General features: G+C 41.2%; 1 protein-coding gene and 1 long non-coding RNA gene across 2 annotated transcripts in view; one reads left to right on the top strand and one right to left on the bottom strand.

Moving 5' to 3' along the window:
* Positions 1–24,085, bottom strand: part of cacng2a (calcium channel, voltage-dependent, gamma subunit 2a) — a 75,283-nt gene that overhangs the window by 9,820 nt on the left and 41,378 nt on the right. Inside the window, exon 2 of the mRNA XM_046035866.1 lies at positions 16,787–16,870. Within this exon, the coding sequence (XP_045891822.1) occupies positions 16,787–16,870 (84 nt within the window). The remainder of the gene's footprint in view (positions 1–16,786; positions 16,871–24,085) is intronic.
* LOC123983487 lies at positions 2,464–7,180 on the top strand. Its single transcript, XR_006828193.1, has 3 exons — positions 2,464–2,539; positions 4,147–4,315; positions 7,066–7,180. It is a non-coding gene; the product is annotated as an uncharacterized LOC123983487 (long non-coding RNA).

Raw genomic sequence — 24,085 nt, forward strand, 5'->3', positions numbered from 1 at the left:
TTTGTTTGAACCCACCCATTTTTCAAGTGAGCAAAACTATTGGAACATGTGACTGACAGATGTTTCTTGTTGCCCAGGTGTTGCCTTTTAGGTTGATTTTCCAAACATTAAATAGCTCAAGTTTTCATCCTTAGTTCAAACCTATAAAGACTACATTTCCTGTTAAAGAGGATAAACCAACATGAAGACCAGAGAGCTGTCTGTGGGAGAAAAGCAAGCCACTGTCAAGCTGAGAAAAGAAGGAAAATCCACAAACATTGACAAACATTGGGCATAGCAAGCAAAACAATTTGGAAATGTCCTGAAAAAGAAAGAAACTACTGGTGTACTGAGCAACAGACGTCCAACAGGTCGGCCAAGGAAAACAACAGCAGTTGATGACAGAAATATGGTGAGAGCTGTGAAAACCCCCAAAACATCAGTAAGTGACATCAGCAACGACCTCCACAGTGCAGGGTGAAGGTATCACAATCCACTGTTGGAAGAAGACTCAGAGAGCAGAAATATAGAGGCCACACCACAAGATGCAAACCACTCATCAGCTGGAAGAACCGGAAGGCCAGATTGAAATTTGCAAAGAAGTACAGAGATGAGCCGCAAAAGTTCTGCAACACAATCTGATGGACTGATGAGACCAAGATTAATCTCTACCAAAGTGATGGAAAGGCCAACGTGTGTAGAAAGAAAGGAACTGCTTATGATCCGAAGCATACAAGCTCATCTGTGAAGCATGGTGGAGGTGATGTCATGGCTTGGGCCTGCATGGCTGCTTCTGGATCAGGCTCATTAATATTTATTGATGATGTAACTGATGATGGTCGCAGCAGAATTAATTCAGAAGTAGAGAGAAACATTCTGTCTGCCAATTTACGGAGAAATACTTTGAAACTAATCAGGAGGAAGTCATCATGCAGCAGGACAATGACCCATAACACACAAAACCAACAACAAACAAAACAAAGGACTTCATCAGGGGAGAAAGTGGAAGGTTTTAGACTGGCCAAGTCAATCAACTGACCTTAACCCAATAGAGCTGCATTTCACCTCTTTAAGAGGAGACTGAAGGGAGAAACACCCCGAAACAAACAAGAACTGAAAGAAGCTGCGGTAAAAGCCTGCAATAGCATCACAAATGAAGAATGCAACAGTTTGGTGATGTCGATGGGTCGCAGGCTTGAGGCGGTTATTACAAGCAAGGGTTATGCTCCCAAATATTAAATGTTATTTACTTTAAGATTATTTGTTCCATTACTTTTGCTCACCTAATAATGCTGTGGTCTAATACAGACGGTGGTATGTCCTAAGTTGTTTAACACATCTAGATGTGAATACCAGGAAATAAAAGCTGAAATTCTGAACTCTTGTCTTATACTCATCATTCAATCTTAAACCCAAATGTCTTCAGTGAACAACAAAAACAAAGGAATTTGCCTTACCGTTCCAATAGTTTTGGAGGGGACTGCATGTTACAACTTGATAGCGCATAGAGGAGGGCTGGTGAATGTGGATTATCTCAGCCACATTATTCTGACAGAGGGCTGTTGGGATGGCTCCAGTCCTGGGAAAGAACTGTGGCGACTCTCCTGTGTGGTAAAACGCTGTCAATCTCCGGGCTGGTGGAAAACAACGACCCCGTCCAAATGAAAGCTTTGACCTCCGTGCTAATAGCTAATGACTGCGGCGACCTTCGCAGCGTCTTGTGTTTCTGAAGCCCTCGCCTCGGCCCACATGAAAGGATGCTCTAGGGAACCCTGTGATTAGCACTGAGGTCTCAGTTTTGATTTGGGTCGAGGTCACTATCACAAGGAGTGGCGCATCTTTCTTCCCCCATGACACCCACATGTGACACCCATTTAAGGGGTTTTTCTGGGGCTGAACACCAGCTCTGCACTCTGTCTTTGGCAATAATAGCTGGTCACACATTACACTAATACACTGAATAATTTTCATCATAACTGATTGCTAATTTGCTATGACCAATATTTTCATGGAAACCGTAACTAGACGCATGCTTTAGATTTCTCCACATACTGAAACAGTGTGTATGGGGGTTCTAATAAAAGCAACACATCCTCATAACAACAAAATCAACAAGACAACAACATTGACAACATTGACAACATTGACAACAAAATAGGTTGATTGTCAAGCGTCCCAAAACGACATGTAAGACCATTTCCCAAAACAACATATGAGTATTTCCCATACCAGTCCAGCGACAGGTGTACAGGACCTTAAGTACGTAACTCATGTGATGTTAAACACATGGCAAACGTTGTGAAACGATCATAGTTTGGTTAGGTTTAGGCAACAAAACCACTTAGGTTTAGAAAAGCTCGTGGCTTGGGTTAAAATATGTACTTTATGTAAGTCACATGCCTAAAGTAAAGTAAGAAAACTTTATTTAACTTAAAACATGTCACCTGTGACTTTCTTCCATACGGGACTCAAACCTCAGTCTGAGTTTACTTCACTTATCCATCCACATATCCTGCCACCCTCTTTACCTGGACTTTCTGCCACTAACGAAGAAAAAAAAGTAAATATGGGTCGTAACCTACATAATAATCATTTTTTTCCATAACCAAAACTACAACAGAAAATGTGCAAGGAATGGATTGTGAGTGTGTTTATCCACATGCAAATGTTAGCATGCCCGGCTAACTAGCTTACTACCTACAGTAATAACCTGGCATTACTTCCAATCTCATTTTGTGGGGTTACAGGTTATGTTAGAAAAAACATGTTCAGGACAAAATGCTACTATAACAGAGTTTAAATTAATGTTAGTGGTTCTTTATTTAGTTTTTGGAAGGTTAGTTTTTCTCTCCTTTGGATATAGTTTTTGCCAATTGACGCTTCACTAAGCCAAGCCCCCTATAGTTGCTGTTGCTAAGTCCGACAAACTGTCTGACCTGTCGGAATTTCATTACGGTGCTGCCACTGTCTATAACTGCACTCCCTGGAGAAGTATTGTCGAATTTTAGGACAAAGCTATCTTAGAAAGAAGCAGATAGTTTTGCAGTTGTGTAGTGCATTTGAAGGTTTTATTCAGGCTCTCAAACTTACGTGAAAAATATACTGATAGAAGCTATAACAATCTACTATCAACAATGTTCCTGTAAAGCTGGGTAGGTCTCTATTCACTGTTACAATCATTAAAAAGCAGAACAGTGGGGTTATATAACGTTATATTCAGTAGGAAGTTAGCTAGCTTTAGCTAACTAACATTACATTAGGAACAATCCACAGCCGACATTTTTCTGGATTTGTTTTAGGTTTTGGAAAGAGAATAATTCATATTTCTCCTTTCAACCTCTCTGGGTAGAAACTGTAACTATTAAAGTGTCCCAGGAACAGCGTTCACCATATCTTGGAAAAATACAGCAAAAAAAGCTTGAAAACGACTCCATATGCATTAGAGTCAATGGAACGCAACCATGAAAGTGTCAGACCTCAGTTGGAGCGAGTCCTGTACTGCGCTGTGATTGGCCAGCTGGGTATTTGGGGCGTGGCTTAGTGAAGGTTCAATTGTCTATTCCACATTCTCAAAGTAACAGTTGTCACTTCAGATGGAAAAATTCATGATCGTCAGCTACAAATGAGAAGCATCGTTTAAATAATTACTGTGAATTCTGATGACAGATCTGCCAATGTTGTCATTGTAAAGTGCATATATGCTAGAATGGAAAGCTTGACAGGCACTAAGAGGGGTGGGGGTTAGCGAATGGTCAGTTATATCAGCAGATGTCAATCTTGACCACTGAGGTACATTTATAGTTTAAACAAGAGGAAGTTGTACCAAATCTACAGCTTTTGTCAAATTCTAACTGATTTCTATTTATACTGGTTGTTGGCTGATGATTGGCACCTTTCTATTTACCACCACAATCACTGGCTGTTTTCCTGTCAGTAGCCAAAATGGGAACTGGCACACAAGTTTACTTTCCCCAGATGGAAGAAATGTCATCTAGACTACTTTGATTTTATAGAGCAAGAACACTGATAATTTCCACTATTTCCCCGTTTCCAGTCTTTGTGTTGGTGGTAGATTCACATTGAACAGACACAGTATATGTGAGTGTTATCAATCTTCTCATCTAACTATTGACAAGTAACACTGGCTGCTTTTTGCCTTTTATCCAGATCTGTACAGCACAACAGCACTCAGACACAGATGGTGTGTCGCTCTGCCTGGCCTGTTGGTGGCTGCACCGATGCAGGAGCTGTAGTAGTGAGTGTTGGAGGCTGGCTAGCCCCGCCCGGCCTTGTTGTCCTGCCAGCATGCGTGCCAACCTGCTCGCAGAGACACAGGGTGAGAGCGGATACTGTGTGTACTGTATTGATTGGCACGGCTGCAGCTCAGGCTGGTGTCCGAGCGTTGGCACTCTCCAGCACTGGCTGACAAACAACTTAATGAGACTGAACACCCATGCAGGCCCATGGCTGGGTTTCTACAGCAGCTAGTGCTCCTCAGTGCCACTGTGGCTCCACTTATGCAACCTGAGTCCAAATGGTAAATAATCTGTAGCGAGTCTGTTTCACAAAACCACAATCAAGACTCAGCGGCTGTGCCTTAGAGGTAGAGCGGCTCGCCGCTAATCAGTTTCTGATGAGCAGTTGGCACTTTGCATGATAGCCTCAGCCATCAGTGAATGAATGTGTGAATGTTGACTTGTAGTGTAAGTGCTTTGAGTGGTCACAAGACTAGAAAGACAGTATATAAGTACAGTCCATTTACACTGACAGGCAGTTGCTTTAATTTCCTAAAATACCAGGAAACAAACACACAAGGGAGTGATCGACTAAACCAGAGTTATAGCAAAGTTCCTGCATTTAACATATACCTTGAAGTAAAGAATCAAATCTAAGTTAGACACTATATTTGCATTCAAAGTTTCGGTTCACCTAAACTTCCAACGTGTAACAAATGATGTGAGTTCAAAATCCATTGATTTTGAATTCACATAATGATTTCCTTTGTCTTCAGATCTAACGCAAAGCGAGCGTTGGGAGCAGTGCGATTACATACAAAGTCAATGCAAAGATGCGGACGCACATGGAGGAGCTCAGTTATTTGCTTTTATTAAATTCACTTTTTACTTGTAATTTTTGGGATTCACTTGTGCCTCTACCGGGGAATTTCGGAAAACATGTTACTTGACTCCAGCTATCTTTGTCCTTCACTGTGAACAATTTAGCATAGCAGGCCTGATCGAGCTGAACTCCATTCAGAAAACAAACATTTTAAAAGTTGTTGTTCTGCTGTCTTGCTTACAGACCTGACAAAGCATAAATTCATACGTTTAATGAGTCGGCATCATGTTGTACTTATTTCGGCATCATTTTGATCCGTTTCTTGCAATTAAATCACAGCAAAATCTTTACTTTGGTTTCGTACCGATGTAGTAATCATGAGTTGTGTTTATTTGCATTATCGTATTGTGTGTGAACACTCGGCAGCAGTCCAACGATAAAACTCATGCGAGAAAGCGACGCAAAGATTAAATTCACATTTGGTGTGAACGCACAGTAAGGTGTGTCCTTTTACAGGGAATGAACACTTACGCAAAGATCACTTTGTACAGATCTGTTTTCACTTTGACATTTAAGGTCTTTTTCTGCTGATGACTGTCAAAAATTATCCCCATTAATTCAGTTAATTAAACTAAATATGAAACCTTCCATACAATTTTGAATGCTTTTTATAGGCATTGCATTATTCAATGTATTTAATGCATGAGATGGCCTGATGGCCTCCAAGGAAGGGTGCTAAAGGCATGGTCTCAACAGCTTAAAGGGGTTCTCACTCAGCTGTTTCAAATTTTGCTGAATTGTGGTGTTTTTCCAAACTCATGGAAGAAATCCACAAAAATACCTGTGCCTAAAGTGTCTAAGGCTACAGCCCTCGGAGACTTTAGACCAATGGCACTCACTCCACTCTTAGCCAAGTATATAGAGAGAGTGGTCAGCACCCATCTTACGTCCTCTGTTGGGAATCAACTGGACCCCCTTCAATTTACAGGTCACACAGGGGCACAGAGGATGCAGGTTACTCTTGTGAATCAAATAGCTAAACACCTGCAACAACCAAAATCATTTGTTCGAGTTCTTTTTATTGATTTTACTTCTGCTTTTTATACTATGCAAATCGACATTCTTTGTAGGATGAATGTGAACGGTGGGCTCATTCACTGGATTAGAAGTTTTTTAACTGACTGCCCTCAGAGAATCTTAATGAATGGGGTCTACTCAGATGAGCTTGTTATAAATACTGGAGCACCATAAGGCTGTGTGTTGTCACCTCTGATGTTTTATATAAATGACATGACTGTGGACAGCACCAATATTAGCTTACTTAAATATGCTGATGACATGGTCTTGGTAGGACCTCTCACAGAAAATAATGCAGGACATGAGGAAGCTTACTTTAGCCAGGTCACTTTACTGCAGGACTGGTATCAGACTATTAAACTGGAAATTAACGTGACTAGAACATAAGATCTTATAATACAAACAAAACCAATAGGGGCCAGTATCATCACCCCTGTTGTACTTAACAGCTGGCCTGTGGAAGTAGTGGAGCATTTTAAGTACTTGGGTACAATCATTGATCGCACTTTAAGTTTTAATGTAAACTTAGAGAGTATTTTTAAGAGAGCTAACCAGCAATTGTTTTTAATTAATTTTTAATTCATGCTCAGCCAACTTATTCTTGAGATGGTATATAGGAGCCTGGTAGAAAGCATTTTAACATGTATAAGAGATCTTTTATTCCCCATGCCATACAGGCACTAAATGTAAACTGAAAGCACTCTTAAATGTGTTTCTAGTAGGTTGTAACCTACCTTGTTTTCATCTGCTGCGCTGCTTTCCATTTTCTGTTACTGTATGTTGATGATGGTACAGTGTCATACTCTTAACTGTGTGTATTTTAAAATTTATTTTGTAATTTTAACTGTGGTGTTACTGTTGCATATCTGTTCAGAGAAGTCGAAGACAAAGTTCCACTAAGGTGGACAATAAAGTCTAATAATAATATATTTTACCTTCTCCCCTCTTCAGGTGGAAGTTTGAAGAAGACAACAACAATCCGCAGAGAGAGTGTGAAGGGTACATGTGTGAGCAATTGTATGTTCTTTTAATGCAGCTTTTAATCTCTGTAAGTGTTGTTTAGAACAGTTTTTTTCTTCATTGCTTTGTTTTTGTGCTACCTCCTTCCTTGTAAAGTGCTTTGTAACCTTGGTTTTAAAAGGTGTTATGTAAATAAAATTTGACTTGACATGCAAGACGACACTAATGGCATGAAGGCGATAAGTTATGCAGATTCGAGAGCACAAATTACTTCTTTTTTTGTCCATGACTCTCTCTATTGGAAAAAAAATTCAAGGCTACAATTGGAGCCATTTTTGGCAAACTTTAGCTTGGGCCTAACTTGACATACGTTCAACTGACATCCATGAAACGCATAGACATAAGTAAGTGCAGTGTACTTTAATAAACAAGCACACGTTCCTACAATGGCGTCTCTTTGCACCTTCCATCCTTTCCCTCCCTCTCTCTTTCTTTCTCTCTTTCTTACTTTCTCTCTCACTCTCTTTCATTGACAGGGTTGAGAGGAAATTAGCATTGGCTCTTAATCAGCCTCCCCCAGCCCAGAATGTGCTGATGTGCAGGACAGGGTCATACTAATCAGGTGCCTCAGCTCCCAGGCACATTGATTTAATACTACAAATGCTTATTAATCCCCTTCACACCTCGTCCTCCTCTTCCTCAATACTGAGCCCTTGCATCGTCCTGAGTAAGAGGCTTGTTGCCCCTCAAACCCCAATTCTCACACCTCCCAAGCTCCCCACTTTCAACCCTGGCAAAGCAGCTCTTAGAAAACACTGGGAGTGGCTACAGAGTGTGTTAAAATATACAGTGTGAAACAATGTGCAAAAACAAAGGAAATTAGCTTTGGTAGCTAAATTAAAAATTTGCAAGAATGCTTACGCAGCTTTCAGCCCACATCTACAAGCTTATGCGTATGGACAACACACCTCGCTGGCAGAATGCAATTTGACTTGAATTGATTAGAAAATAAATGCAAGTCTCACTCGCTGTCATATATAAACTAGAATAACGTGTTCAGATTAGACATTTAAGACACCTCTGGGAATCCATTAATGAGTTAATTTGTGTCCCAATGTTAGCATTTATACTAATTTATGTTGTCTCAATTATTACTTTTTGGCTATTTCTGTTTTTTATCCATTTCCCATTCCTCTTCTCATCATTTCCAAAATGTTTATTTTCTCCAAGTGACAGAGAACAAGCACAGAACAATCAGTACAGTATACAGTAATAATAACTTCAACTAGTCAGTCATTTAGTGTTTAAAATAGAGCTGGAATGACAAAAGTGCAAAAAATGAACTAGTTCCAACTTCTTAAATGTGACTGTTTGCTGGCTGTTGGACGAACTAAACTAGTGATTTAAAGATGTCACCTTGGTCTGTGTGAAACTGGGATCGACATGTTTTTTTAAACCATTTTCACTGTTATTGGAGAAAAGTTGAAAAATATTGTTTGTTGCAGTCAACTGCAATATTTCAAGTCAATCCACTCAAAATGTTCAAAATTCAAAGCAGATTTTGTTAGTAAACTTTATCCTGAACGCAGTGATCTGTCATGATCAGAAAAGATCAAAAGCATCCCAGAATGTATAGGCCATAAAACGCCTTTAATGTAGAGTCTCAGCAGATGGATTGTAACACAAAGAGGGAATTTAAAAGAGGCAATTGTGGAACAGAACCACTTGATTTGTCCAACTCAGACTGCTGAAGCCTCATACTCGGTGCTGAAGTCATTTCAATAAGGACTGCAAAGTTTGTCCCCCAGTTATTATGCAAATACTGCTTTTAGAGGAATCTCTCTATGGCCAGTAATATCAGGGGGAACTATTACAGCAAACAAAACTCTGTGGTAAGTGAGTTTTGTTGTAAGAAAGACTGGAGAAAATATCCACCGATCCTTTAACAGGTATGATAAAGCTAGAAGCCAGAAATAATATTTGTTGAAGCTGCAGGATTTGGTGATGCTCTTTGAAGGGAGAGCCAGCTCCCATTTAATACCACTTCTGTTGGTCATTGCCTAAGTTACTTTCATACATAAATAAAAATGCAAGATTCTTCATCTGTAATACATTGAAATATTTGGTCATATTGATGGTTAAAAAGTGTGACATGTCAAGAATAACTGTTCTACTGTTGAAAGTAAAAAAGCAAGGTTAATAAATAATTACGTAACTCTAAACAGACACAAACTGTATATTTCAATTAGTAAAAGTAATTAGTATAAGTGTAATTTGTTCTTGTCATGCTTTCTGGAGGGGTATGGGCTCCCAGACACATCACTAGCAGGATTCCCTCAAAGAAAGAAAAATCTAAGGGGAATATGATTTAAACTTTCTCCTCACAAATGATAAATCTCTCAGTTGTAGTGTCTTAGAGTCTATGCATGGTCCCCGCTCATACACACAGCTACCATTAGATCCCAGTAGTCCTCCCACTGAATACTGCTCTGTCATATTAACATAACATCACACACATGCAGACAGGTCACTGGAACACACTAAAAGAGCTCCCTCACGCTGAAGTCACTTCAGATGACAGGCCCGACAATTAAAGTTCCCTCCACAGAACACATTTCAATTACTGTAATTACCCTCCACTCCACTGCTGATGTCCCCACAGATCACGCTTGAACGTCGGCGTGACAGTGCCACTCCAGACCTTAGCGTGGCCAACATCACACATCACTTGGTAAGTCAATGCCACGCAGGTTTTATCTTTTGGTTTCACTAATATAAAGGCTGAACAAGGATGGGGAACTGATAGAGAAGATTATTCTGTCCAACGCTGAGACAGAATGGTTGAAATGAATAAATAATTTTACATTTCTTCATTTTAGCTGATGCTTTTTATACAAAGCAACTTATTGCTATATATGTCAGGGGTCGCATGCCTCTAGAGCAACTAGGGGTTAAGTGTCTTGCTCAGGGACACAATAGTATATGTGTCACAGTGGGGAATTGAATACCAAAGGCATGAGTCTTATCCACTGCTCTATCACCACCCAATTTTAACAGATTTTAATTTGTGAATTTCTGAATCTGAACATTTTGTCACACTACATTTAAGTGAGAAACACTAACCAATTTGTTCATACACAACAATGCATCTCCTGTATTTTTTTGTTGCCACATATAATTATTGTGTATATTTTTCTATTTTTTCCTCTTTACTTAAGTTTTTTTTTTACAGTTTAGTTGTCATTGATTTATTTCTCTTTTGGTGAGATGAGAACGGTTTCTTCAGCAGTATCCTTCTGCTATTATGATGTGTTATGTTGTTTGTGTTTTTTATTATCTGGTAAAATAAATAAACAAATCTAAAACAAAATAAATTTCTAATGACTGTGCAGTCCCCAAGAAAAATACTTGTGACTGGTTCAATAGTTTATCTATGAATACGAGCATTGATTTCATAACCAGGAGCATGCATGTAAAGCTTAGATATTGCACCGAGTCACATTTAAATGTCCTGTTTCAGTTCTTTGAATATTTTAAATCCTACATCGTTTACATCCATGTCTGCTAGCTAATAGTCTTCTTCTTCAACGCCTTTGTTGCAATCAGTGAAATCGCGTGAAACCAAAAGCAGAATTTGAATCGTGTCGCCCACATGCTCGATACAAACAGAAATGGCACCCAATGATAAAAATATTGCTCTATAACGCTACTAGTGCTCAAAAACTCCACAGGTTACCTTTAAGTGGGCTGGTACCGTCCTCATATAACAGCACACTGAAGCATCAATGTGTCACATTATTAATGCACACAGAAACATTTTAGTAGTCTATATCAACCACAAAGGGCTAAAAACAACAACTCCAGATTGTATTGCACAAAGAGATTCTAATCAGCTTCTACAGTGCCGACAAACCAAAGAGTAAATCAAAACAAGAGATTTTTTTGACTTTCCCCTAAAATATGATGTCAGTGTGAGAGTCTGTGACCTAGAAATATGCACACAAAGCACATTTCCATGATGTATCTCACACAGACTATCTATTAAGCCACACATTGTGTACACCATTTTTTTTCTCTCAATGTTGTAGCAGCTGGAGGTCATTTCGCTTTTGACTGCATGCGGATCCGCTTTCCCTCTGGCTTGCAACAATAAAACTGTTCTTAATTTGATTTGCATTGCACAGAAAACTCCACAAACATTTAAACCTGACTCGACTGCTTTATACTTGGAGATAAAAAGGATACAAGAATATAATTTGCTGTTTTTTCTCACAGCGGTGGGAATATCCAAGCTATTACAGCTCACGACTGATAAATAAATGTGTGTATGTGAAACTGATCAGAGAGGGTAGCGAACACTGCGCCTTGTCCTGTATGTTCTAATCTTGCTTTATTATGAGGACACACACTCTCACCTCTGTGTTTTACAAGCTGCGCTGTCTCTATATTTCCTGTTAATATGATATAAAGTTAGAGTGCTAGCACTCATTCGGTCAACCAGGACAAAAATCATTGGCTTTTAATTCATTGGCCCACGTCTGTGTGTTGTGTGTTTTATTTATCCTTATTTGTTGCCTTGGATACTGCTAGAAGTACAGGACGGTCAATGTCACCGTGACCGGCTGGAACACCTGCTAAGGCAAACACATGCTGCATTTGAACTTCTTTGCCTTGTATTAACACATGATCTACCCCTCTGACAAACCCATATCAAGTCAGGTGATCATATTAAAGCCGTCTGGTGAGGCCCTTCTCTCTACACACACACACACACACACACACACACACACTTTTATATACAAACTGGTAGTAGAGACTCTGCACTGGTTGACAAAGCCTGTGTGGTTGCCACCCCCTGCTCTGCCCTACAAGCCCCTGCGTGTCCTGCCCCAGACCTATTGATTTTATTGGGTGGTGCCAAAGCCTGTTCAGGCCAGCGTCCAGTCTGCTGCGAGGCCCCAGGGTGACACAGGCTGTGACAGGCCTGTCCTTCTGTCATCATAGTCAGCGAATACTCTCAGATGAATGCATGCAAAAAACCAGAGGCAGAGATTAACGCTGGCTCGGGGCAAAAATACCCAGGAAAGTTCACAACAAAGTTAATTGGGGGGTTAAAATGGCCCCGATACTTTTTTCTATATTTTTTTAATTGACTTTTGACATGCTGAAACTACTTGCCTGTGGGCCACTGTACATGAGTCAGGGGAGGCCAATGCCCTAATTCCATACTATACTCAGACTGTTTTGTCTGCAGTACAGTCATACAGGAAAATTAATAATTCAATATACTTGAATGTGGGGTTTATCTTTCAATAAGGCAATGGGTGATGGAAATGGGAAAGCAACTCAGGAAGTGAAAACATGTTGGACAGTGGCAACAGCTCATAAAATAAAAAAAACAACAACTAAAAAGTAATTAAAAAATACATATATTACTCACTACTTCTTATGTTTGTATGTGAGGTGAGATATGTTATGTGAGGGGTGGTGCAGTAGTTCACACTGTCGCCTCACAGCAAGAAGGTTGTGGGTTCAAACCCCCGTTTCCCCAGCCTTTGGAGTTTGCATGTTCTCCCCATGTCCGCGTGGGTTCTCTCCAGGTACTCCGGCTTCCTCCCACCATCTAAAGGCTAGGTTAATTGGTGTCTCTAAATTGTCCTTAGGTGTGCGTGTGCCTGCTTGTTTGTCTATGTGTGGCCCTGCTGTGATACATTGTTAATATAAAAATATAATATTGATATATAGCTGTTATAAATTAATAGTGGCATGCTACCATCTGAAAATAAATACTGAGCCTGAAGCAGTTAAATGTTGTGGCCAGGAATAAAAGAAAATAAAAAACCCACACAAGTTTGAATAAAAAACACGGAACAACAAGTAGCATTAAATGAATCAGCAGTGAAATGATGGAAGCTGGAGTGGTGGAGGTTAGAGAGCAGAAAATGGGACCATCGTATTCTGGCAGAGGTTCTGCATACAGTTTTTATTTTAGATCGATCGACAGTAACATAATCGGCAACTACTTTGATAATTAATGAATCATCTCAGTCATTTTTCAAGCTCTTCAATGTGAGGATTTTCGGCTTTACTGTTTGGGATTTGGATTATTATTTAAACAAAACAAGAAATCTGAAGACGACACCTTGGTCTCTGAGAAGTTGTTCACTGCTGTTCACCATGTCATAGACTAAATGAATCCACTAAGTGAAAAAATAGCTGACAGATTAATCAATAATGAAAATAATCATTAGTTGCAGACCTGGTTTATTTTCACAGCATGTAATGTATTAGGGCTGTACATTTTTCAATCAATGAATCTTCTTTGGATTATGGATTATTTTCTCCATTAACTGTTTGGTCTATAAAACCACAAGGTGAGTTTATCAAATGTTGTTTGATTTTTGTACTTGAAATTTTTACTTGAAAAATGATTTGAATGATTAATAAATTATGAAAATAAGTTCTGATTATTGACGATGATAATGTATTAGTCTATAGTTCAAAACATAGGTATCCTAAAAGAAGCAACATATTCCTAATTTCAGGAGGAAAAAAAGGCTCCTTCTACACCAGTCAGACATCATCGTCCTCTCTGTTTTACAGTGAATTATGTCTTTCAGTTTAGTATTAGTAGCTTGCATAACTGGGCGTTTTCTTCCCCTCTTTCTTCTCTCTCCGCTGCTTAGCGCCCAGTAGAGCAGTGGATGATGGGAGCTCCGACACGGCATGATCTAAAAACCCACTGGCGCTTCAGTGTGCCTCAGCTGGCTTATATAACCCCGTGTGGATGTGCAAACTGCCTTGCTATTGGGAGAGCTGAGGACTCACGGAACAGACACACACACACACACACATACACACACACACACACACATGCTACTGATATGTGGTGTGTGTGGATGTCAGCATAAGGACAGATCAGAGCGTGTGTTTGGGTGGTGAAGCGGGGGTGCATGTTTAACAGAATTTCAGTCAGTTTTGTCTGTTTTCTGCTCAGCAACCACAGCACCAAATATCTCCCACCTGCTTGCTACGCCGTTTGATGACATCATTGGCATGTGATTTTGTACCGGTGAGCTCCCTGGTGATGTCACTTCCGCCGGGCCTTCACCTGAAGTGACATCATTTCTGTTGCATAACTATCCCCCCTCTCTCTTTCCTGCATGTGAGAGCAGAGGCAGTCTTTTCTCTGTCTTTGGCCACCCAGAGGCGCCGTGAAACTCTTTATTATGGAAATACCAGGTGTGAGTCCATGAAAGAAAATGGGCAGATATAAAAATACCTGGGGTTTAACACGGAGAGACCCACCACGATGCCGTGTGATCCTCTGTGACCTCTTCATGCACCCGTGAAACAGCTAAATGTGCTGAATCTCTTTCAAGCCAGAGGTGTGACAATAGGTAATGTACAACTCCTGACACAAAATATTACGAGTGTGAGGGTGAAGAGAGGCAGAGTGTGAGAGACAGCGATCGAGAGAGGCCTGACCTATATAAGAAGGAGGCTGAAATATTTATGGATGTTAGTGTCCTAATTGGCAAGCCACTGGGAGCACTGCGGCCTTCTCCTCCAATCAAAGCCTGGGAAGAGGTTAACACACACTCACACAAACTCGCGCATACGATCGTCGGTGGTCCGAGGACCAGAGCGAGGCCTGTACCGTGCGACCCTGTCATCGCCAGCCTGAGAGACGCCTCTTTATAAGACTGATCTGCCTTCGCCAAGGCTCCGGCATTGTTAGAATCATTACCAGAGATGTTATCATAACTGTTCTCTCTGGCACATATGGACGGGAACAACCGCTCAGAGCGCTAAGTCAAACACAGCCTAATTGGCTAGGCTTAATCTCCAGCACTGGCACACACCGCTCAGCTCTCCGAGAGGCCTCAATTACTGTCCCTGCTGATGGAGACAAGGAGACGGGCGCTTTATTTCCAGTTTCAAAGGACTGGAGCCTGCAGCAGGGCGAAGGGGGTTGCACTGCATCAAGAGTCAACAGGGACTCAAGACGTGTGTTTATGTGGCATGACAGTTTTAGTCCTAAAGTTTTAAGCTAATGCGACATATTGTCAAATATACCACAAGAGTTTGTAATCAGCGTTGGGAACGTTACTTGAGAAGTGTAATCAATTTCACATTAGGTGTTATATATACAAACGTATGTTTAACAATCAAGTAATTAGTTACATTACAGTACCATTAAAAGGGAACTCCACCTATTTCACACATCACAGAGACATTGTGGTTTAACAGCCTTTGTTTTGGAGATATTTAATGACATCTACAGCTAAGTTAACATTACCTATGGTGACTAACCCTTTGGTGACCAGTAGTCCCAGTTTGTCTTGGATTGTCACAGTTTCAAGCTTGGTGTCTCGAGTCCCGACAAATATCTGTAAAACACTAAATGTCCCAACTACCAAATTGTCCCGGATTTAACAGGAATTAAAATAATATTTATAATATCGTACTTGATTTCAGCACTTACTTTTACGTTTATAATGTTGTCCCACTCATTATTACCTAACCCGATATAAAAGTTTAAAAAAATGATATCAACCAACCATAAAGCTCCCGGTAAAACAGTGAACAAGCCGAACCCACAAACTGAAGTAATGGAGCGTTACTGGGATGAGTAACTGTTTTGTAATGACTGAAAGTCAAATTGTAATCCCTTACACAACTACTTATATTAAAAAAAGTTTACATTTACTGTCCAGCATTGATTATAATAAATTGTACAATTCCATTAGAAGTAATATTTCAGTGTTACATGAGTCCATGTAAACATGTCAATGTGGATAATATTTCAGTTATTATATTAATTAAATCTAAATCTGCTAAAATAAAAGTAGACAAAAAGCTATTTTAAATTACGGTAAGTAGAATATTTATAATTGGTTGCTTTCTATATTCTGTGTCTACATTATAGTAAGTCACACAACAGTGGAGCAAAGCTTTAACTATAGGAACATAAACAAATGAAGATTACTATTCATTCTAACCGGTAATGAAAAGTGTTAATGAAAACGGCCTATGAGTATATTAAAAGCAGCATTGGATAAAACCTTTCATGTTTCTAAATTAAACTTTTAGCACAAAATGTTGCTATTTAACTCTGACTTTCATGACTGTGGAGCGATGCAAACAGACTTTAATTCACAAATAACGTGTCAGACACACATTAATTGGCCAATCAGAAGAGACTATTGGGGTAACACTACTAACAGTATATCATGAGCTTCAAGTCATTGTTGTGATTTTTAGGATTAGCGGGCAAATGAGTTCGACAAGAATCTCAGTCTTGCTTGCACAAAGGGAATGAGAGCAGAAATCAATGGGCTGTGTTTACAGGGTACACAGCCGACTGTAACACTGCACGTTATGTTACACACAGCCAAGCAGTTAAAACAGACGAGCTGTTTGGCAGCTCAGCCTGGCCAGCCTCGTGCTAAAAGCAGGCAGAGACAGCATTGACACACGGGCCAAGAGCAGTTACTGGCACTGAGCTCCAGTCTGAGACGGAGCAAAATGTGGGACAAATATTAAATAAATTCTGAGTAGATGTTAGGAGAACACGGGGAGAAAAGCCTGATGTTATTTGTCCTTGTGGTCACTTCTAAGACAAAACACTTGAGCAGCAAAAGACCATTAATCTAATGCATAAACAGGATTCCTCTGTGTGATAACGGAGAGACAACAAGATACTCACGTAAGAAGTACTCAGATGGGTCCGCTTCATAATCTGTTTCCTCAGGAAAGTGGTCTATCTGTTTACACATCCCTTTTAAGTTTCCTGTTGGGAAAAACAGAAACAGATTTCAATTGAATTCATACAAGAAGGCACAAACAAGACAAACAGCCGAGTTGAAAACCTTTCAGTAACTCACAAAACACTTCCCAGTTTCTGTTAGCACAGATAGTATCCAAACATTTCATATGATCGGACCCTTTTCTCTGGTGCCTGGTCATGGTCCTCACACAGATCAGAAGATGTTCTACAGAAAGCAGACCTGAACGCCAGGCATCTCCGACAGCAGGTGGCAGCTTGTAAACAAGAGCAGCGCAGCTGGTGCGACCTGGAGCCGCTCCAACTGCTGTGCACAGGGAACCTTATCTCTTAATGCTTGTTCATTTGGCTGACACCTCATCGTCCAGCTACTTTGTCCATCCAGGAAGCAGCATGCTGGCTTCCCTCTCCTCTCCCTCGTACTTCCTCCTGCCTGTTCTCCTCTATTCGCTGCCTCTCAGCGGAGTTCTGGCACTGATGAGGTCACCCAAGGTGACCTGGCAGGGGAGGCGCGCATTAGGCGGCCATTATGGCGACATGCTGCTGCAGTGAGGAGGCACATGCCTGAGCATTTGATTGGACCATATTAGCGTTTAATTAACTTCCTCATCTCCTCCCCCACCAGTGTCCATCTAATTAGGTGAACAGGTGTTGGTTACCATGGTGCCAGGTGTTGCCGAGGAGGTTTTGGAAGCGAGGCATGATGGGCAAAGCGGGGTGCGGTTATTACTTTGTCAATGGCCCACATGCAGCGGAGGGAGACGGGCCCCCCGGTGATGACCACTCAGACATTGGAGAGTGTCATCTGGACAAAAAAGAGCCATCAAATCGACCTTATCTGCTCTCGCTCCTGCTTACAGTATTTGTGTCTGGGCTACCTGCGTTGTCTGTTCAGAGACTCCGCTCAGGATGGATTTATTTAGATGGGGGAATAATGTTTTGATTGCCTCAGTGTCATTTGTCAAATATCCATCCAAATGTGGCAAATTTTAACTGAATTTCCAGAAAAATAATTGAAGAAAAAGGAGATTTAATGTGTGTTCGTACAGTTTGTGCGTGAATGTTAGCTGTTGGATAAACCGTTAGTGGAGCAGTCAAACCCTCAGATGATGGAAAAGGATGTGGAAAACTGGATGGAAACAAGACATTTCTGTTTGTTTCATGTATTAATGTGAGGAACGTTTAAGTCTCCTCATCGCTCCACACAAATCTGATGTTTCCTTCTCTTCAGTGGAAGTTTGAGCGGCGTTTAGGTTACATGCTTTGTTCGACACAGTGATGCATCAGGATGAGTGTGGGAACCTCTGAAAGAAAGACCCAGTAAACCTTGGTGGACACAATCCAATGTACCAACTATCTGTGTGTGTGTGTGTGTGTGTGTGTGTCCACTCCTTTTCCCCAGGGTCTCAGCTCTGGCCTGAAATCAAAAAACACTTATCAATATTCATCAACAAGTTCTGTGGCGATTAAGACTGGAGAGAGTGAGAAATAAAGAAAGAAAGGGAGGGAGAAAGACAATGTAATGGGAAGGAAGAGGAGAGATAACAGGGCAGGGAACAGAGGGGTTTTGAAGGACATAGAGGGAAGATGAAGTGGGAGGTGGAATACATCAAGTTTGAGGCCTCAGTAATTGCTGAGCCATGAAAAAGCCCTCCAGAGTTTAACGGACCTGCACAGTTTCAAACTTGATGCCCTGATACACAATGTAAAGCTCCTTTTTAAGTGGCAGACTGGAGATTAGAACTGGGCTTGTTCCAATCAGCTGGAAGGTGATCTCTGTTAACTAGCGCGGTAGCATGAAGCTCAAAGCACGTAATCCTCAGAAGCTATGGTGGAGATGCTCGGCAGCTAGCTGTAACGCGCCAGCTTTCAGATGTGAGCTGGAGCATACTGTAGGTGTAACCCCACCGTATCCTGCAACTACTCCCCCAGGCTGCTGCTGGAAATAACAATATGTTCCTCTTCAACTTGCCTGCTTAAATAACCTTTAAATAAGTTGCATTTCCAGGAGAGGAGAAGAGAGGGGAGGGAAGAACACACTTGTGCCGCCTCTCAGAGCATATTTCACTGAAAGATGACTTGTGTTTACATAGGACTACATTGCACGCTCCCAGTGGAGCTGTCTGAGCAAACTAGCAGCAGCAGGAATCCACAGAGCACCATGTGTGTGTCTTAACAACATTATCAAGTGGGTGTAAGATTTGGTTTGCAGCTGGCCGTCCCATCCGCAGTTGTGCGATTTGTAATAGCAGCTGTGGAGAGTGGCCTATTGGGGGAACCACTTCAATTAGCGTACTGAAAGATTTATGTGACACTTAACCGCTCCAAACGGTCCTTTTCTTGTAAGACATGAAAACTCAGCAGGCTGGTAAATGTTTTATAATGGCATTTTCAATTCGGAGACCTCCCCACGTGAGTGTGAGGGCAGGGCCGAGGCGTGGGGGGAGCCGCTTGGCCATTAAGAACTTTGGCAGGAGGACCACTGTTGAATGGAGAGGTGTAAGCGGAGGCTCAGATGTGTAGTGGGTCAAAACACTTATCACTCAAAGAGAAACACCTGTATTCACTGAGCAACAATTTCAGTACAGTGCGGTGGATTACTAAAGGGCTCTGTGTTTAAAGTCACATGAAAACTGTTTCACATTTACCTTACTGAAACTGTATAAAAGGGGCATGAGAGGGATGTTTAAAGGTGTTTTAAAGACTCCAAATATTTTGTTAATCATTCAATTACAGCCACAAGAAGCAGGCTGCAGGATTGACACCAAAACAAGATTAAAGACTTAACGACAATGATAACATGCTGATGTTTAGCAGGTGTAATGTTCACCATCTGAGTTTAGTGTGTTATCATGCTAACATTTGCTGAGGAGCACTAAACACAAAGTACCATACAAAGTACAGCTGATGTTTAAATTACTGTATGCCTTTTGGTACATGAGGAATACCCTCAATGGTAAGTCAAGAGCAAAAATTACAATCAAGCTCAGTAAGACGGAAAATGAGGTTTGAATATTAAAATCCTTGAAGACAAAGGTTTTGGCATTTAATTCTCTAAAGACAAACATTATGTTGTGAAGAATAAGCTAACAAGGTGAAATAATGTTTTCCCTCACTTTAGGGGCAGTGAGTCAAGCTTATTTGTGTTGCCTTTAATCACTGTTTCAGTCTCAAAGGGCTTCAGATAATTTAACACAACAAACGAAAAATGACACCCTCCGAACTTTAAACCCTCAGCGAGAACAAGCTTCCGGATTGTGGTGAAATCCAGATGCTAACTATACTACTGGCATAAATCGAGTGGTAATCGTTTGTAGAGCCGTCATTAAACGAGGGAGCAGGTTATCTGAGATCTCCTGCTGGGATTGAGCCATCATCAAACCCCCTTGGACCCTTGTGCTATAGCTGGGTGAAGTGTGTGTGTTTAAAAGTAGTGTGTGTGTGTGGGGGGGAGGGTTTCCAGACTTACTCAATCAGTCCAGTCACCGCTAGCTACCGTGCCCCCCTATAGTGGGAATGAGCTATGTGCTAACCCCATGCCCCCTGCGTCCCCTCCTGTCCTCTGCAACCATAAAGCACTTCATTAACACAGAGAGACAGAGAATCACTCAAGAGTTGAGCGCAGTGGAGAAAAGGGGTTGTTGCAGCAAAGAGGAGGTGGGTAGATGTAGATTTATAGTCACCCACCGCAGTGAGGCACTGAATCCTGAGGGACCCCGGGGTGTATCCGGTCAGCATCGAGCCCATTTTCAGGCCCCTTTGGCACAAAAACATAACCACGAGGAGAAGCTATTCCTGGCCTGGTGACGCCGCCGTGTTGCTCTTAATACGTGTTTTTAAAAAGAAGCTTTCCCCGGGCTGATGTTCACATATAAATGCAGGGTTTTGGACCTGCTCCAGCTGAGCTCTGCTTAATGTGGAAGCGTTCCAAGGTTTAGGTGTTGACTGGTTAAAAGAGGTCTATGATGCAACTGAGAAGGTTTATCTAATGCTATTGATACCACAAGCCCTAGCCCCTGGGTATTAGACAGGTACAGGGAAAGAATACCCTCATTTGGGAAGACACTTTTCTGTCTGCTTCTGGAGACTTTCTGCAAATTTTAAGGTAACTGCAACCCATTTCCCCTTCCATGACCCTCACCATAGGCAGCGCTATTAACAGGTTAGAAATTTAATGTGGTGAGAATTTAGTTTCTCTTTTTATTAATGTCAATCAGTAGGCCATTCATACAAAGAGCTTACAGTTGAAATAAAGTAAATTAACATCCATCTATCGTCAACCTTATCCTGCATACAGGGTCGCGGGGGGCTGGAGCCAATCCCAGCTGACATCAGCCAAAAGGCGGGGTACATCCTGGACAGGTCGGCAATTCATCACAGGGCCACACATAGACAAACAACCAGTCCCATTCACACCTAAGGACAATTTAGGGTCACCAATCAACCTAGGCCGCATGTCTTTGGACGGTGGGAGGAAGACAGAGAACTCGGAGAGAACCCACACGGGCGCAGGGAGAACAATCAAACTCCACACAAAAGGGCCGGGGCCAGTTCGAAACCCCTGTGAGGCAACAGTTCTATCCACTAGGCCACCGTGTTGCCCCTTAAATTAACATATTTATAATTAAAAGCGAACCATGTCCTGATATGTACACATTTACACAAAATTCACCCCATCACAGCTCCAAAGGAAATCAAACACTCCAGTAAATATAATAGTTTAAATTGGCATCGAAAATAACTTTTACTGTGGATAATGCAGAAACACTGGTAAATCAGTCTGCACTGCAGTATCTGCTGCGTAATACTGCATGAAAAGCTTCTCCTTTAGTTTATAAAATCCCGGCAGCCACTGGAAGACAACAGGGCACATGTTAATCCTGCAGCCTCTGATTTGAGAAGTGTCGCGTCAGAACACAGTCCCATGCATTACACACGAGCATCCACTGTGTTCAAATCCATTAAATCTCATGCAAATGACTCAGGCTGCTACAAAATAACCCCCCACACCTCTACACACACCATACAGGTTGTTATAGCTCAATATTTTGCTTGTTTATATGTTGTATTGTGATGTGATTTTGTGATGAATTAAGACTGAAAAAGCGTCAGATTCTTGCGATTACATAAACTTCTTCAGCAAACAAGTTTTCCTTATATTGCCATTGGACTAAATAACTGTTACAAAACCAACAACAGGTTTGGTGCTGTTTGTTCATGTCGTGCCGCTCTGCACCATCAAGACAACAATATGATTTCCTGAAGAAGAGTCTGCTCATTTGTTGAACTATGGCTGTCACACCTCCCCCTCACCACTTCCACCCCCCTCCCCAAAGCTGTTATGTTCGAACATTGAATTTTATAGCCTCCCCAAGCATGATGGCCTGGCGCCACCTATGACTCTCACTTAATCTTCATTTTGCTGCACCACCCCCACAACTCCACTATCTCTGTACCCATATGATAGAAGTGACCACACAACAAGCCAGGAACTAAAAGGCAGGTACAACAGAGACTGATGCACATGTAAATGCCTAAATTTATCGACTTTTTAGGGCTGTCTCTTTCTGAGATGATTAATAATGTCATAGGTTGTCCCATTGGACTCTCTGACTTATCTGGTCCAGCCCAAGATATGTTCAGTCCCGATAAATCGCATTGTAGAATGGTGACATAGGATATTTATTTATCTACAATGTTACAATGTTGGATGTTCATGTTAAACATGGCCAAAGCTTCAAAAAAGACAGGAGCATCTACAGCTTGTTTCAGACAGAGGCTGAAATGAAGGCCTACATGAACAGTCAGTATAAGACAGAGAATTATTTTTAGAACTTTGAATCATGCAAAGCTGCCAGAACTACAATATAGGACTGGAAAACTAGGTTTACTAGGTCTCCTTTAAATGATAATCATGTCTTCCCCCTCTCTATGTCTGTCAGCTTTTCACCCCACCTTCATGAGGTCAATCAGAAACACTATTAATATGTTTGCCTTCTGGCATGGTCTAATGACAAACTAGTTCTTTTTGAGCAAAATCCTGCTTTAAAAGTTGTGTGCTAAGGGATTACAACGTAGCTAGTTGGTGGAGATCATTGAATTTATGGTTAGCATGACAGTAGCACACATCAAGCAAAGCTACATATCTCCACTGAAACAAATTCCGGTTTCCGCTATTATCATTTTCTATCACAGTGAAGAAATGAATGTGAACGCAGCAATAGCCAAGCAAAGTTTCCTGTTCAGTACTGAGACAAGACAAACCTTTTTATATCACAAAGTGAATGAAAGAATGGAAACACAATTACTTTGAGAAAGAAACTGAAGCACGATACTGTCTGATCATGTACAATAAGGTGTTGCAGAGATGCTGTTGAACCCTAGTTCACACTACACAATTTTAAGCCCGATTTGCTTGTGATCAGGGGTAAATCAGCGATCGATTGACGGTCGCCAGTCATTATCATCTACTTAATGACGCAAAACGGCTCTTTGACGCATCACTGACACATCGGCGACGCCTTCTAAATATCTGGTGTAGTCGGCCGACTCAACATCCACATCCAGCCAATGAGAGCAAGCAGCTGGCAGAGCAGGCAGCTACTTTTTCACTGCAAAACACTTTTTAATCACCTCCAGCTCTCTCTGTAGCTCAGAGGATCCCTGCTACCTGCGTGTGCTAATCTGTCCTTTCACCCATATTCTTTGTCTTTATAATTGGTATCTTTATAATAACAAACAGCAGCTGTTTCGTGTGTAGGTTTGTGTCATTTCCCGTTTCACATTTCACATGTTTTCTTGACAAAACATGGTAGGAGACCAGCCGTTGGGTGGCAGATGCCCATCCACCATACTGACCTCTACAGCTTGTCCTTTTACCATGATTCATGAAAAATCAAGCTTTTTATTTAACTGCAGCTTTTAATATGACACACATAACACATTTTCCCACAAACACTTCATTCAAGACAAACAAAAGCTTACTGGTGAATTATTTGAAATAACCGGAAGCACTGAGTTGCCATAACCCTTCAACTTCTTCTTCAAATTCTTTGAAATGTGCCATTGTACTTGTGTTGACTGGTGCTGCTACTGTCACACGGAGATCCTCATGCTGCCCACGTTATCACTGTGTCAGATTTAGCGCAACCTATCATATCCAGGGTGCATGACAGTCCTTTTTCTCCACATTGTATTTAGATCGGCTATCACCACATTGTA

The sequence above is a fragment of the Micropterus dolomieu genome, linkage group LG02 (assembly GCF_021292245.1).
Source record: "Micropterus dolomieu isolate WLL.071019.BEF.003 ecotype Adirondacks linkage group LG02, ASM2129224v1, whole genome shotgun sequence".
Lineage (NCBI taxonomy): Eukaryota > Metazoa > Chordata > Actinopteri > Centrarchiformes > Centrarchidae > Micropterus > Micropterus dolomieu.